The sequence below is a fragment of the Mandrillus leucophaeus genome, unplaced genomic scaffold (assembly GCF_000951045.1).
Source record: "Mandrillus leucophaeus isolate KB7577 unplaced genomic scaffold, Mleu.le_1.0 Scaffold191, whole genome shotgun sequence".
NCBI lineage: Eukaryota > Metazoa > Chordata > Mammalia > Primates > Cercopithecidae > Mandrillus > Mandrillus leucophaeus.
The window spans coordinates 5,275,746-5,293,511 of NW_012101932.1; the positions used below are offsets into that span (position 1 = coordinate 5,275,746).

The following is a 17,766-nucleotide window of genomic DNA, read 5'->3' on the forward strand; positions in this document are numbered from 1 at the left end:
TATACTTTGGATAAGTCTAGTAGGATATAGTCATCCCTTAGTATCGATGGAGTATTGGTTCCAGGACCCCTAAGATACCAAAATCTAAGGACTGCTCAAGCCAGTTAATGGCATAGTATTTGCATATAGACTACACACATTCTCCCATATAATTTAAATAATCTCTAGATTACTTTTACCTGACCCCATGTAAATGCTATGTAAATATAGTTTATCCCTGAACAACTTGAGGGTCAGGGACACCAATCCCTGTGCAGTCAAAAAACTATGCATAACTTCTGACTCCCCCAAAACCTAACTACTAATAGCCTACTGTTGACCTGAAGCCTTGCCAATAACATAAACAGCTGATTAACCATATTTTTTATGCAAGAATATACTATATTCTTACAACAAAGCTAAAGAAAAAGCTTTTTCAAATTGTTCCAAATCTTCAAAAAATTTTCCAACATATTTATTGAAAAATATTCATATATAAGTGGACCCATGCAGTTCAAGCCCTCATAGTTCAAGGGTCAACTTAGTTATGATACTGTATTTTTTAAATTTTTATATATTTTTTACTGTTTTAACTTTTTTTGTTTCTGAATACTTTCAGACCACAGTTGGCTGAATCCTCAGATGCTGAGCCCAAGGATATGGAGGGCTGACTGTATACACTATAATGGTAGTTATCCTTTAGAGGTAGGATTGAGTGATTTTTATTTCTTTTTAATAATTTTCTGAATCATCTAGGTTTTTCCAACAATATTTTTTTCAAATAAAAATTACACATTTTATAATTAGAAACAAAGCTATTTCCATTAAGAAATCAGTAAAAATATAAATTATTTGTATGTAAATAAACTGGAGATAAGTGCATCAATATAGACTCACCATAGCAAACCACACTCACCCGCTTCATTACACAAGATTTTCAAGTCTGCTCCAACGTATCCATGAGCACTATTTGCCAGCTGCAGCAGCTCAGCCTCAGTGAGCAAATGGGGTACCCTTCGAAGCAGTTTCTGAAGAATATCTAGCCGGTCCTGAGCATTGGGAACTCCAATCTCAATCTCTTTATCAAATCGCCCAGGTCTTCGGAGAGCAGCATCCAAGGCATGAGGGCGATTTGTGGCCCCAAGAACCAACACTTGTCCTTCACTTACTTCCTAACAAAATAAAATGAAAATAAATTTCTTATTTTTCTGAAAGTTAGAAAAAAAAAGCGGGAGGCGCACACTGGCTGTATAGACAAGGATGAATCATCTAACTGTCCAGGCTACTAAGTCCTATTTCTTACACTTTCATTACCTATCAATTACTTTTATTAGTAATAGATTTTTATTACACATTTATTACTTTTATTATACATTTTCAGTGTTCAGCCTAAATGCTTCCTCCTGTAGAAAGTTTTCCAATACTTACTTCTCCATCTATCATGACATCTCTTACTTCTCACATCTTAACTGTATCATTCTCATAAAAAATAACACATATATAATACTGTACCATATAATTGTTTTAATTGTTTTAAATAGTCCTTTTCCCCTACTTGGAAGTCAGGATTGTGACACATATAATACTCAAATAGAACAAGATTCTAATAGAAAGTTATCTAAAAAGTCTTTGCTTATAGACTGTTTTTTTAATATGGATACATTTTTAAATTCCTGAAAATAGAGACAACAATATAACCAATATCCAAGTATCAGCCACCCTTGAATATATAGGTATTTTTACTCTCTGAAAATGAAATTAGGAAAAACAAATAATAAAGAACTATGATCGTGATCAGCCACCTGTAGAAATTATCCAATATTCTATTCAGATGACCCAGAGACAAGCATAACTGGAATGCAATTTATGTTAAAAAAATTTTTTTAAAGCTCAAACCTAATCAATTATACTGAAAGTGCCAACAGACAATGCATGGACTACAGTGAATCTATGAATTATAAGTTTAGAAGTACAAAAACAGACTCTTAAATATATTCAGACTAAAACATCAGTATCACATGTTTCCATTCCTTGCCCAAAGGCAAGAACACTAATCCACAACAGGCTTATCCCAGTGGCAGAGAAAGACAGCAGATTGAAATAATTAAGATTCACCAACACTAAGTCTTTCATCTGATTTCCTAGTTACCAAGAACCCTTGTAATTATAAGACAGCTCTCTATATTTGCCATCAAGGTGAAAATATGGTCATCCATAAACACAAACATCTGGTCTGCTTAATAGTCACATCTCTGACTGTAAATGGACAAACTAGCATCCTATTTTATAAATCATTCTCTTGTAAGTGTTATTATCATGGGTCAGTCTGTCTTCACAACTCCATCATCTCCAACATACTAATAACACTGAATTCTCCAACTTTATAACCTGAGAATCAAACCTGGGACATGACAATCACTCCTAGATACTGTTCCAGGACTGAGAACCAGTTGGTCAGGCAGCCTCCACCAGGTAACAACCCTTCTCTTACAGACTTAAAATTTTTAACACGTTAGTATATAAGTGACTTGATGCCAAACCTTTATATTATTTTCACATGTCTACTTTCTGCCACTAGGCAGTAAAAACAAAAAGTTCTAAATGACCAGTTTTTTAATGTGCAAAAGAGACTTGATACTACATAATTTCTAAAATTTATTGTAGTTCTAACATATTATGATTCTAAAAACTTTACTTATTCACAATCTAGCATAAAAAGTGTATTTTTCTAATTAATGGATATCAGGAGTCTTAGAAAATTTTTGTTCATGCCTATTGTTAGTCCTATGAATGTTCCTGCCATAATTAGCATATAGTTTTTATTAATAAAAGAATGTATCCCCTATCAGAGAATCTGGTAATATGAATAAGTTCTTTTTAAATGTTGTACAAAACGTTTTCCATTATTCTCACTTTCTTTCATTTCCCTAGTACAAAGCCTTGAAAGAGTCCATTTGTACATGGATAATAAGACTTACTCATGACATTTCTTAATAAAAACCCCTCAGGCCAGATGTAGTGGCTCACGCCTGTAATCCCAGCACTTTAGGAGGCCAAGGCGGGCAGATCACGAGGTCAGGAGTTCGAGACCAGCCTGGCCAACATGGTGAAACCCCATCTCTACTAAAATGATTTTAAAAAATTAGCCAGGTGTGATGGTGCATGCCTGTAGTCCCAGCTACTCAGGAGGCTGAGGCAGGAGAATCGCTTGAACCCGGAAGGCGGAGGTTGCAGTGAGCTGAGAGTGCACCACTGCACTCCAGTCTGAATAACAGGGCAAGACTCAATCTCAAAAAATAATAATAATAAATAATAAAATAAAATCCCCTAAAATTTAACTGCTAAATCTTCCTTACTGATCTTTGCTTCAAGTTTTAAAGCTAATAGCATTTATCACAAAATAAATCCATCATGGTATAGTATTTTATATGCTAGAAAAAACCTGCCAGGTTATGATGTTGTCCTAGCAGTTACTAAGTAATCTACTAAAACAAATTATTTTACAGATCTTTCCCCTAGTTACTATGGCCAATATTTTTCCTTTATCCTAAAATATCCAAAGACACTGACACATTCAATAGTTTTTGCCACTGCACATGTATTAAGAATTAATCCTACACAGAATCAATACTAGTGCTATACTTACTGAACCAATGCCATCCATCAGTGTTAAGAGTGAAGCCACAACTCTTTTTTCCACTTCATTCTGGGCCCCCTCTCTTTTTGGACAAAGTGCATCCAGCTCATCAATAAAAATAATTGACGGGTGTCTAAAAACAAACAAGTAAAATGAAATCTCTCATCTGTATTTGATTTTAAGTTTTACTTAGTTTTAATTTTTTAATTGAAATGCAACATATCAAATTTAGAATTTACTTAATATTATAAAGATATTATAATGTTCAGCTAAAAAACCTTAGATTCATTCTAGCCCAAAATACTAACTCACTAACTTCATATTCTATTCTATCTGCCTTCCATTAAAAGGCTGGGTAATTGAGTAGAGTATGCTGCTTAAGAGATGAGAGTCTCTTAAGAACTCTCCCAGTAATGCCCGGAACTCTCCCCAGTAATGCCCATTAAGTTGTTATGACTGGATCAAATTCAGAAGCTGAGGCCAGAGATGCTATCCCTTGGAGCAGGTTTGAAACCAAAGGACATAAACTAGAAATGCCCTGTTATTTTTAAACCATTAAAATAAAAACTTGCAAGATGATCAATTCTCCCATAAACAGATGTGAATTCTCTCACAGAAGGAAATCTCAACTGCCATGAACACAGCAACAGCAAAAGAATACTAAACAATCAGGTGTACCACTAGTTTTAAAATTTTCAATACAGTACTAGGACTACAAACAGCTTATTTCATCTACTATCATTGGGGGAAAAAATAAACTTCAAAAATGGTGAGTTTTTTGATTCAAGAGCAGTAATTACGATATTAAACACCAAAACAGCCAGCATTTTGGGAGGCTGAGGCAGGAGAATGGCTTGAGCCCAGGAGTTTAAGACCAGCCTGACCAACATAGCAAGATCCTGTTGCTAGAAAAAAAAAAAATACAAAAAGTAGTTGTGCATGGTAGTGCTCACCTATAGTTCCAGCTATTTGGGAGGCTATAGGGGGAGGATCACTTGAGTTCAGGAATTTAGGTTTCATTGTTACACTGTAATGAGTATTAGGATATTGGTCTATAACTTAGTCAAACGTTAACGTTAACATCACTCGTAATATAGCTATGTCTCTACCACTGCTTTGCTTTTGTTTGTTTGTTTGCTTTTGAGACGGGGTCTGTGTTGCCCAGGCTGGAGTGCAGTGGTGAAATCATGGCTCACTACAGCCTTGATCTCCCAGGTTCAGTGATCTTCCTGCCTCAGCTTCCTTAGTAGGTGGGACTACAGGCATGTGCTACCATGCCCAGCTAATTATTTTTATTTATTTATTTTTTCTGAGACAAAGTCTCGCTCTTGTCCCCCAGGCTGGAGTGTGATGGCACAATCAAGGCTCACTGCAACCTCTGCCTCCTGGGTTCAAGAGATTCTCCTGCCTCAGCCTCCCGAGTAGCTGAGATTACAGGCACTTGCCACCACACCCGGCTAATTTTTGTATTTTCAGTAGAGACAGGGTTTCACCATGTTGGCCAGGCTGGACTCTAACTCCTGACCTCAAGTGATCTGCCTGCCTCAGCCTCCCAAAGTACTGGGATTATAGGTGTGAGCCACCGTGCCCAGCCAATTTCAGACAGGGTCCCACTATGCTACCCAGGCTGGTCTCAAACTCCTGGGCTCAAGCAATCCTCCTGCCTTGGCCTCCCAAAGAGATGGTATTACAGGCATGAGCCACCACATCCAGCCAGAGTCATTATTTAATGGGCAAAAGATTTGTCCCTTTGAAGCAAAGTATAACATAACGAAGTTCTAATATAAAGAGCTACAATAATACAGTCTACTAGAAAAACTAAACATATTAGATACACCTAAGCACCCAAAGAAAGTCATGGATTTCTATGCTCAAACAAGGTCACATGATTTATCAAGCACTATGTCTTAATTCTTCTACTTTATGTAATTTAATAACATTTATCAAACTTTTAAAGATTAGATAGAAATAGAATTTCATTAGATCTATAATCTATTTCTACTACTATCACTATTATTTTTGTACTACTGTTTATGCTTTGTATAAGGCGCTAGTATCTCACTTTGACTAATATAGCCTTGATTATTAATTCCAAAACATTTAAAAATAAAAAGTACCGTAGAGTGGCTTCAGCAAATATCTGACGTAACTTTGCTTCAGTCTCACCATAGAATCTATAACAAATAAAATGTATTTAAAGACCATTTCTTATTGTTTTTAAAGCTTTGTCATACTTAAAATTAGTTTCAAAAATTATTTTCCAAACACTTATTAAGAAGCAAAATATTTCAATGTACAAAATATCAGACAGAATACCACACAATCATTTCTAAAAACCACGTTTTAGAAATATATTGTTTACTCTATTAAAACACATACTTACTTGCTTATAATTTCAGGACCATTAATTACAGAAACATAGGCTCCAACTTCATTAGCAACAGCCCTGGCGATCATTGTTTTTCCAGTACCTGGAGGACCATAAAGTAACACTCCTCTAGGGGCAGGAATTCCTGGAAGAAAAAATAGAAAACACTAGATTCACCATCACCAGGTTTCTTATAAATGTAAGAAGTTCAAACATGAGTTATAAAATTTAACTTTACCTTGCATCACAAGGAGTCAAGAGTTTTTTCTCCCCCTCCAGAAAGATGTACTAACTAGCCCAAACACTGATCCCCAGCAATGACTTTCTCTCTCTGTAGACCACAGAACAGAAGCAGCATGTTGGTTAAAAAAAAAAAAAAAAAGGCCGGGCACGGTGGCTCACGCCTGTAATCCCAGCACTTCGGGAGGCTGAGGCGGGTGGATCACGAGGTCAGGAGATCAAGACCATCCTGGAAAACACGGTGAAACCCCGTCTCTACTAAAAAATACAAAAAAATTAGCGGGGCGTGGTGGCGGGCACCTGTAGTCCCAGCTTCTCGGGAGGCTGAGGCAGGAGAATGGCGTGAATCTGGGAGGCGACGGAGCTTGCAGTGAGCTTGCAATGAGCGGAGATCGCGCCACAGCACTCCAGCCTGGGAGACAGAGCGAGACTCCGTCTCCAAAAAAAAAAAAAAAGCTAGACATCAACGTTGTTGCAATGCCCCATCCCACACAACACAGTTCAATTATCAAAAAACATAGCGCAGCCACCAATCCCAGTTTTTTTTCCAACTAACCATCTTGAAGAGTACATATGTTTGCTAGTATAAAAGGCACGTAAGTACTAGCAAAATGCCAATCTAAGGGTTCATTTTACACATACATATATATACATACATGTATGTATATATAAGATTCATGAGAAAGGAAAAAGCAGAGAGATCAGACACACCAAATATATGCAAAGGATCTTGGCAATAACAAGGCAGAGGAAGCCCTGAGCTTCCTGAGTCAAGCCATTCCCTTAATTACCTGCTTCAGTGCAAAAAGATGGGTACACAGTTACATTTCCTAACAAAGAAGTTTTATCTAACGTATTTGAATGGTTTATTTCTTCAGTCATTACAGATGACCCAGCATGACAAGATACTTATTCTAGATCCAATACTGGTAATTGTGGAAATATGCTATTAGAAGAGACAAGGCTGTCACTAATTCACATTACAACCTAAAAATACCAAGGCATAGAAAATGGCCCATTTAACTGGCATCTCCCAAAGCAACTGACATCTTCTACCACACCCACTACTCAGAAAATAAAAACAGGAAAAGAGGATGAGCAATCACTAGATAAGTGTCAACTATCTTTTAATTTGAATTTAACATTATTGGGTGCAATAAACTGAAGATATCATACCATAACTCTTGAAAAGCTCAGGTTGTTTGAGGGGCAATTCAATTATCTCTCTAATTGCTTTCAGCTGGCTACTTAAGCCTCCTATCATGTCATAAGTTACTTTGAATTGGTTGTCTTGCTCTTTTGAATTTTTATCAATCTCTGTAAAATTGACTCTTGTTGTTGAAGAAATAAAATAAAAAGTATCAGTATTGCACTTTGCTCCTATGCTGAACTTTAGCAGTCTCTCTTCTTCGGCAAGTTGCTCATTTCCTTCTCTGGCAGACTCAAAACTACATTTAAGACCTGCAACTTCCTCTAGCATAAGTCCACTGCCATCTCCAGGGCTCTGTGTAACATCCAACAAAACATCACGGGCTTTATTTGTAATTCTGTCATCAACTGGTTTACAAGGAGTACTTCCTGATGCTGGGATCCGGGTATCCTCCAGATCTAACTGGCTTAGATGTAAGGATAACTCCAGGCTACTGGTTTCCATGCTGGACTGTTCAAAGGCCATTCTTTGGGCATCAGTGTCAGAGTCACTCTGAGGTCCTCCCAATGTCATTCCATCTGCCCCTTTCACTCGCAGTACTTGCAGCTTGTACGGTCGTCCATAGAATGTACAATACAGAAAGTTGCCTGGTAAAACGACCTTGCCATCTAGAAAATAATTTATTAAATATACATGTTAGCATAATTTTTGTTACCAGTTTAATGTTTAAATAGCAATATATTTCATCTACTATCTGACTGAAAAAACTAAATCAAAGGCTGAGTATTAATAAAATAATTGTCATAAAATACTGAGGACCTAATATTCCCCTATAATACAGCACCATCTAGAGATAGAAGGAAAAGATGATTCTCTGAAATCCTCTACACTCAGTAGATCTCAGATTCTAGCAACCACATCAACAAATAGCCAGGCATTCCATATTCAGTAATAAACTAAATGAAAATGGCACACCCAAACCAACACTCCCAAGATAGCATCTCTCACTGGAAAGGGCAAGAACGTCTCAATTCTACCACTGACTCTTTCCACAGACAAGTCATATATTCTTTCCACTGCTCAACTGCCAATTAACCAGGAAAAGTAACACATCCCTATCTTAAAAGTATATTCATTCATTGAGGGGACTATTCTCAAAGCTATTTTGAAGAAAACTACTGTGCACTTATAAGCCCTCAAGGACACTTTATTTGCTGATGCCTTGCAGCTTAAAACTTAAGAAAACAATTTAAAATATTTGTCTCACCTAGTTTTCTCAGAATACAACCAGTCAGTTCTTCTTCATTAATTTCCATATCTTTGTCACTGTTAAAAGGATGAGAAGGGGACAGAAATCAGCATTAGGTACATCAGAAACTAAACTGGTATAAAATTACATGTATATAGTTATAATACAGACTTAAAAGAATAATCCACCTGCAACCTTAAATAATGTATACAAATTTGAAATGATGGACATTTTTCAGAAACATATAGCCATGAAAATATCATTTGGAATCTGTTGCCTTAGTGGCATAAATCAATGTTCTTCAAAACACAAGGGTAATGAAATCATTTCAGTCAGCCTCATTCAGCACTTTGTTAATAGAATAAGAAATGCAGGGTACACTGAATATAGAAAGGGTAAATACTGCTTTGTAAAACATTAGCTTCTAACACATACATACACATATGCACGTATATGAGCACTATATCTATGGACGTGTATATACAAAGAATCTGATGAAAAAATCCATTTTTTATTAAGAGTTATAGTCAAAAACATTTTTAAAATGCTGACCTAAACTAATAATTCCCTTTATAAAGTTGCCTAGCTTGGAGAAAAGGCTCTTATTAATAACTTACTTCATTCTCTTAGTATAACTTACAAATTATTTTTTCAAGAAAATTAAGTCCTATACAGTATGTTACTTGAAGAGGCAGAAGTAGGAAAAAGGGGAGTAATGGTTACAATGAAGGTTTTTTCTGGAGACAGGGCATGACTGAGGAAAAATGAGATCCCCTCCTTCCTAATGATAACTGTGTCTCCCCAGAGAGCTGCTTAAGTGCAGGAAGTGAACACACCTAAATATCATACATTTATAAAGAAATCTGCTCTTGGAGAGTTCTCAGAACAAGAGTATTTTTCCTCCTCCTCTGTGCATAAGCAGCCCATATCAGGAGGGGAGACAAATAGCTGTCTAGTTCTGTCAGTGACCAGTGGAGGGGGGGCAGTCTAGCTCAAGGGGAAGTGTAAGTGACTGGAAGCTGAGCATGGTGGCTCATGTCTGTAATCCCAGCACTTTGGGAGGCTGAGGTGGGTGGACCACCTGAGCTCAGGAGTTCAAAACCAGCCTGGGCAACATGGCAAAATCTTACCTCTACAAAAAATACAAAAGAAAGTTAGCCAGATGTGGTGGCATGTGCCTGTGTGCCCATCTGGTCAAAATAACCTTGTTCTCCACTTTTTTTTTTTTTTTTGAGATGAGGTCTCACTCTTGTCACCCAGACTGGAGTGTGGTGGTGTGATCTCGGCTCACTGCAACCTCCACCTCACAGGCTCAAGTGATCCTCCCACCTCAGCCTCAAGAGTAGCTGGGAACACAGGTGCTCACCACCATGGCCAGCTAATTTTTACATATATATATACATTTTGTAGAGACAGTGTTTCACCATGTTGCCAGGCTGGTCTTGAACTCCTAAGTTCAGGCGATCCACCCACCTCAGCCTTCCAAAGTGCTGGGATTACAGGCGTGAGCCACTGTGCCTGGCTTCCAATCACTTTTATCAGTAATAATACAATATAGTCAATCCTCAATACCTGTGGACGCTGTATTTGGAAATTTACCAACTCCCAAAAATTCATACGTACCCCAAAATCAATACTCACAAAGCATTTGTGGTCATTAGTGACACGGAAGAGCAGCAAAAAATTTGGGTTACCCAACACCCATGTTACCATATAGAATAAGGTGACTCTCCGCCCTGTTTCAGCTCTCATTCAGAGATGACCAGAGAATGGAAGTGATAGGGGACACAGCAGTGTAGTGAAAAACCTCCAGGCCTGGGGCCAGTTGGAGGGAGTTTGAATCCCAACACTAGCACCTGTAGTCGGGCAGCCTCAGGCAAGTCCCTTAACACTTCTAAATCTCCTCTTCTCTTTTGTAAAATAAAGAAAAGAAAATCTACCAGAATGAATTATTTTGGAGTTTTAAGATTATAATCTATGTAAAATGTGTGTGTATGTATGTATTATATTATATATATACACTACGTATATTATGTGTGTGTGTGTTGCATGTATGTATATACACATACATACGTATTTCCCTCTAGGAGAAATGTCTCAGTATTTGCCAATGGTGTTCAAGGCAACTTGGATAGAACATAACTAACCATAAATAATGAGAATCAACTATATATTCATATAAAAGAAAGAGCAAGAAATAGAATGGGGGGAAATTTCATGAATCAAATATATGTATAAACTAATGAGAAAATTGCATGTATCTCCTTAAATGCATACATTTACTTTTGTTTATGGAACTCTAAACCAAGTTATACTTAAATTGCTTTCGTTAAACTCTGAATAGAAGGTATTTATAAATACATGTAAGAACAGTAAAAATATCAAACCAATTTTGCTTTTAAAAAAATAACAGTTGCACATAAAACAATTTCCACTAGAAGGAGCTCTAACATTACTATTAATTATAAAATCTTTCAGTTCCAACTGAAGGATTTAAGCAGACTAAAATGACTGATTTTCCCAATTGGAAATTAACTTTCTTGTCTATACTCTGCTGCCACATTTAAAACATAAGATTTTTTAAAACAAAATTTTCAAACCTGAGTTTTCATTTAAAACATATACAGTCCTCTATAATAAGCAATCATTACTCACCTAAGACGGCTGTGCACTCAAGAGGTCTGACTAGTTTGTAGATCATCATAAATGCTAATTCCAGTCAACGAATTACTGCTACCTGTAGCACTGTTTTAAGACATAGTCTGAGGAATAATCCAGTTTAATCTGAACAGTACTATTAACTACCTCATAAAATATTAGGCAAGTTACTTCTCATTAAGCTATTTCACCTGTTTAAAAAGGGAAGGGTAAATGTGTGTGTGTATACATATGTGCAATATATACAAAGCTTCTGTATACAGCTGGTAGTCAACATATTGTCTCCTGTCCCTTCTGCCTTTTATTATTCATTAAACTGTTACTATAAGCTCTGAAAACATTTTCCTGTTATAAAGGAAAAAATATGCCAAAACTCAAGTCTAAAATCTACAATAGTAGCAAAAGAGAAGAAAACATATTAAAATCAAGTTGATAACTAGAAAATGGTTTGTAGTTCTTACATATAATGTAAACACATCCCCCAAACTATTACTAAGGTGATATTAAAGTATAAAAAGATGCTTTTTGTAAATGACTTTTGATAAGACCTGTATATGCAAACCGAGTCGAAATCCTATTAGATACAGAATATCCAGAAGGATGGATGATATACCTTAAATATCTTGATAGGCAGATTCAAACAATTAGCCTGTGGTGAGGGATTATTTTAAAATCTGATAGTAATGATCGTTTGTTTTACTAAATTGAATAATCAACAAGTTAAAATATACAGTCAAGTTCTTTGCTTGCATAGTCTTAATTACAACTTGTTTCTGTTTGACTCATAGTAATCTACTCTTTTCTTTACAACTGTAAGAAGCCCTGATTATACTGCAAGTCAAGGTGAAAAACACTGCTAAATATTCATCAATGAAAATTACTCTCGCCGGGCGCGGTGGCTCACGCCTGTAATCCCAGCACTTTGGGAGGCCGAGGCGGGCGGATCACAAGGTCAGGAGATCGAGACCACGGTGAAACCCCGTTTCTACTAAAAATACAAAAAATTAGCCGGGCGCGGTGGCGGGCGCCTGTAGTCCCAGCTACTCAGGAGGCTGAGGCAGGAGAATGGCGTGAACCTGGGAGGCGGAGCTTGCAGTGAGCCGAGATTGCGCCACTGCACTCCAGCCTGGGCGACAGAGCGAGACTCTGTCTCAAAAAAAAAAAAAAAAAAAGAAAATTACTCTCACCTAAAATATCAGGGCATACTCTAATCATGGAAAATAAAAGTCCTTAGTCTATAAATTATATAGCACTCATTCAGCTTGGGTTGTCTAATACAACACAAGTGACCACTAGCCACTCAGCACACGTAGCTATCAAATGCTTAAAATGGGGCTAGTCTCAACTATGATGTGCTATAAGTGTAACATACACACTGGATTTTGAAGACTTAGTTTGAAAAAAAGGATGTAAAATATCTTATTGGTAACTTTTTTCTCTTTTTGAGACACAGTCTCACTCTGCCACGCAGGCTAAAGTGCAGTGGTGCAATCCCAGCTCACTGCAACCTCCACCTCCCAGACTCAAGCAATCCTCCTGTCTCCACCTCCCAAATAGCTGGGACTATAGGTACACACCACCATGCCTAGAAATTTTGTTTTTTGTATTTTTTGTAGAGACAGGGCTTTGCCATATTGCTCAGGTTAGTCTGGAACTCCTGAGCTCAAGTGATCCACCCACTTCGGCCTCCCAAAATGCTGGGATTACAGGCATAAGCCACCACGCCCAGCCCTTATTGGTAATTTTTTATAATTACATGTTAAAATACATTTTTACATATATTGGTTAAATAAAACATACTATTATAATTCATTGTACCTGTTTCTCTCTACTTTTTAAAATGTTACAAGAAAATGCAAAATTACTTATGTGGTTTACATTTGTGACTCTTATATTTCTACTGGGCAGCTTTGATTCAGATAGTCACCAAAGAAAAGAGTCAAACCTCAGTGCCACATCCATTTCCTCAGCCTGTAGCACAGCACCCACAAGAGGCTGGACCTGGATGGCATCACCAGGCCTCACACCCACATTCTTCTGTGCCATTTCACTCAGGCCAACCTTGCCTCCAGGAAATCCTGCCATAGGCCACGCTGTATAGACCTGCCAGACAGAGGAAATAAAAATGTTAGAAAATAAATATTCACAGAATACCATAAATTTACAAGGTAGAATGCTAAGGATAGTCAAGTACTTAGATATGCAAAATACAGTCTCTACCCAAAAAGAGTTATAATCTGATACCAATTGCAATAAGATAAACTGCATTTTTTTAAAAATTTAAATACTATAAGGGCTCATGAAAAATAAACTTTTTAATAATATTACATCTTTTTCTAAAGAGCAAGAATGATCCCACAGTGAAGACAGTAGAAGATATGAAAGATATATGAAAAAAGACAAAGGCATTAACAGGTGATAATGAGGAAATGACAAAAATATTAAGGCAAGATAACTTGTAAAGTAATTCAGCCTGGAAATTAAACGACATCCAGGACATAGTGAGGGACACAAAACAAGAGCTTTGCCAGAACCTGGTTCTTATCAAATTTAAACGTTAAGGGGGGGAGCAAAAATTTCTAGCTTGAGCTCACACACTTATAGTCCTCTCTTTTACAAGACACAGTAAAGGAACTTTAAAGCATAAGCCAGAAAAATGAAAAGAATAAGAGGGGCCATCAGCAGACAAAAAAAATTCAAAGTATTTCCAGAGGATCCCCAGCAGATCAGAGAAGCATCAAAGGAAGCCAGGAAAGATAAGGGGCTGGTAGCAGAGGAGAAAGCCAAGCTGCCAAAAATGATCCAGGAAAGGTTCTAGGCTGAGAATCTCAGGTATGAAGAATGACAGCAAGGAGAAACAGCTGAAACCAGGGAGAATAGTAAAATATTTATATACAGAACAGGTGACCTTCTTACCCCAAAATAATATTTTTATAAAGAAATATAACTAACTGACAGGGAGAAATACTGTCACTACTGCCGGAGGAAACACTTCTCTCTACATAACATTTTAGGGGTTACTATGCCCAGCAGAGTCATAGACAGCAAAGGCACAGAGAGTTAATACACACATTAATGTCTTTTAAAATACAGTTTTTCATTTATTCCTGCTTGTGTTGAAAATTAAAATCAGAAACATCTCAAACACAGGTTGAGCATCCCTTATCCAAAATGCTTAGGACCAGACGCATTTTCAATTTTCGATTTTGGAATATTTGCCTTATGTTTACTGGCTAAGCATCCCAAATCTGAAATCCAAAATGTTCCAATGAGCATTTCCTTTGACCACCACAGCACTCAAAAGCATTACAGAGTTTAGATTTTTGGATTTGCAATGTTCAGTCTTTATTTCTAAACTATGGAAATGCAAAAGACTCTTACCTCTTGCTTTCCGTTCAAACTAGTAAGCAACACTGGTCGACCTATACATATATTTGCAGACTTCATAGTGTTGAGTCCAAGATGAATAAGGGAATTCTGGAATGTTTTAGGAATTCTGTCATCTACTATGAAGGAAAAGAAAATTATTTTTTACTACTTTGTAACAGAAGTTAAAGCATGCTTTCTTTTGCAGTAAATAAAAATACTCTAACCATATAACCACATGAATGTACTTATCATACCCTGGAGAAACTAGTATTCCAACTTTTGTTATAACAAACAGATTTAAAACCAAATGCTTTTGAGGGTCTACTGGCAACATATTAAGTATTAACTAAAAACAAGATGTTTTATGGGGTGAGCATTGGTTTCCTTTTTTCTGAGTCTCTAATTTCTTTAAGAACTAAACATAATTGCAAAAGAGAGTCTCTGAGCTTTAAGTTCAAAGTTGAGTCAGCTACTAGTATTCAAAGGAGTGAACTGGGAACTGGAACATCTATCTGGCTCTAGAGGATTAAGTTATGTTTCTACTTCTGCCCCACATTATGGTCATCGCCAGATCTTTTTCTTCTGTATTACCAAGAATAGACAAAGATAGTAACACAAATCGTCTTCCTTATACAAACACACTGACGGAAATCACCACTAGTGATTTCAACTTTTGGCTGAAAAAGGGGGTCCAGAATTCAGTCCAGTTAACAACACCTCTGAAAATGATGTGCTGACATCTCCACTCCTCCTTCCTATCCACCCCACCTCCACCAAGCTCCATATTTAGCTAGGTGTCCCTCCTCTAATTCCCCCAGCACTCTGTGCTGCCAGTTAGTAGCATTTATCATAATATTCATTTGTTTTAGTCTTTCTCCTTAATTGTATACTGCTTTGAAGCAGGAATTGGGTCCTATTTCTCTCTGTATCTCCAATGCTTACAGTGCGTTAAATGTAGCAGTTGCACAATAAATGGCCATAAAATGAATAAATGTAGTAAATGAGTATACAATGTTTTTCTTTTCAGCACAAAATCCATGAAACACTTAAGTAATTTAAAAATGTCACAACTTCATTATAAAATTTATTGTAAACATATATACCATAATCACAGAGATCTACCTAAGTTTTCCTTAATAATCAGAAAACGTATTTTGTAATAAAAAAGAAATTAAAGCAATGAAAGCAAAACCATAAGGTACAAATATGATTTACGTTATTCTGTCACTACAAAATAACTCCCCAACACGTTTCTTTTTCTTCTTACAAGAGGTGCAAATCTAGAAAAACAAAGCATCTCATAAAGCTAAGATGAACAGCACTGAGTAGAAAATGAAACTAACACATACTGCATAATGTGAGAAGCTGGACAGAAATTCAATCTTCCAATGAGCATTAGGTATCTTATATAGTTTGCTGGTCATTAACAGCAAAGCATACTGCCATTAGATGATCTCATAATATTCAGTTCTGCCTCTTTCTTCCCAAACCTCAATGAACTACCTTTCCCTCTTGACAATTACCACACAAGTGTTCTCAGTCCTTCCCAAGACGTTAGTTTTCTACTTCTCCTTCCACCCTATCCAGCACATTCTCCATGCCCCAGGATTTATTCTCCACCTTCTCTTTCAAGGGTAATCATGTTCAAATTCCCATCCGCCGGTCTCATTTTCCAAAACATCACCACTGTGTTCTCTGCTTACACTACACAGGTCTACTCAAGTTGTCCAGAGTTCCCTTCTCACCTCACTCCTCCAATACTTTAAAAATATGTCAACATCTAATTTCCCCATTAACTACTTTCACATTGATCGAGCACCTTAACTATCAGATTAACAAGATAGTAAAGATAATTTCAAACAACCATCCACCCTTCATTTATTCATTCGGCAAATAAGTACTACGTGCCTACTATATGGCAGATACTATGCTAGGCACTTTTGTTCATAAGTCCTTGGTCTCACAGAGTTTATAGCCTTGTAGGATGAGTGAGTTATTAAGCAATCAGTGAATAGCTGTAAAATTATACTAAGATTAATACAATGAAAAAATGACTTAGAGTGCCAGGAGAGCCTATAATGTGGGATCTGACCTGATTTCCAATATGAGAATGTTTCTCAAAGGAAGTGATGTTAAAATCAGGTCTGAAAGAAGAGTAGGAACTAACAAAATGAAGAGAAGAAAAAGATAATTCTCAGCAAAGAAGACAGCATGTACAAAGTTCCTGGGCAGAAGGTGGTATGGCACATCCTCAGGAGAGTATAGGCAGAGTGGTGGAAACATAGGGAAGCCATGTAAAGAAGGTCAAGACCACCCAGGACGATAGTGCAACAGGCTGCATTACGATGCTGGTCATTACTCTGACAGTAATGGGAGTCCAGAAAGGGATGAAAAGCAATGTCATGACAAGATCTGCATCTTACAAGATCATTCTGGCTGCAGAACAGAAAATGAGTAAGGGGCAAAACTGGAAGCAGGAAAATCAGCTAAAAGGCTGTTGTAGCAGTCCAGGTGAGAGATGATGGCGTCTGAAATTAAGGTAGAAACAGTGGGAATGGCATGTAGAAGAGGAATATGTAAAATATTTAGGTAATAAACATGATTTAGTGGTGAACTAGGTATGTGAGATATAGGGGGGAAGAGTCATGGATGACTTAGGTTTCTGAATTTTGCAATGCAAAAAACTGAACAGAATGAAAGTTTGTTTTGTTGGAGGAAATACGGGCTCATGAAGTTAGTCCTGAAGTATCTTTGAGACACTCATGAGAAGAGTGACTGTACAGCACCATATTCAAAATATGGCCCACGACGATTTGTCAGTGCTTCATGACAAGCGCAAAACATGAGAGTAAGTGTTTAGAAGCTTTTATTGAAATTTGCAGAATAATTTCACAACTGTTTAATAAAATTTTTTCCTTATTTTTCTAGAAAATCATTTTGACTGTATTTTACAAAAATGCCGACCTGTGACCTATTGTAAATGTTAAAGTCTTCACCACAGAGAGCTTGAGAAGCACTTGGCTAAAAGACAACTATATCAAGGCACAGTAACAAAAGATTTACAAATATAAATCTGACACTGAAGAGACTATGGATGAGAAACTCTGGGCACTGGA

At 37.0% G+C, this 17,766-nt stretch overlaps 1 protein-coding gene across 2 annotated transcripts in view; it reads right to left on the reverse strand.

Moving 5' to 3' along the window:
* The window catches only part of SPATA5 (spermatogenesis associated 5), a 362,495-nt gene that overhangs the window by 342,669 nt on the left and 2,060 nt on the right, over nt 1-17,766 (reverse strand). For both annotated transcript variants that reach the window (XM_011978251.1, XM_011978252.1), the window contains exons 2-9: nt 14,663-14,787; nt 13,227-13,384; nt 8,642-8,700; nt 7,401-8,042; nt 6,000-6,129; nt 5,734-5,790; nt 3,626-3,749; nt 896-1,151 (exon numbers count right to left, since the gene is read on the reverse strand). In XM_011978251.1, the coding sequence (XP_011833641.1) occupies nt 896-1,151; nt 3,626-3,749; nt 5,734-5,790; nt 6,000-6,129; nt 7,401-8,042; nt 8,642-8,700; nt 13,227-13,384; nt 14,663-14,787 (1,551 nt within the window). The remainder of the gene's footprint in view (nt 1-895; nt 1,152-3,625; nt 3,750-5,733; nt 5,791-5,999; nt 6,130-7,400; nt 8,043-8,641; nt 8,701-13,226; nt 13,385-14,662; nt 14,788-17,766) is intronic.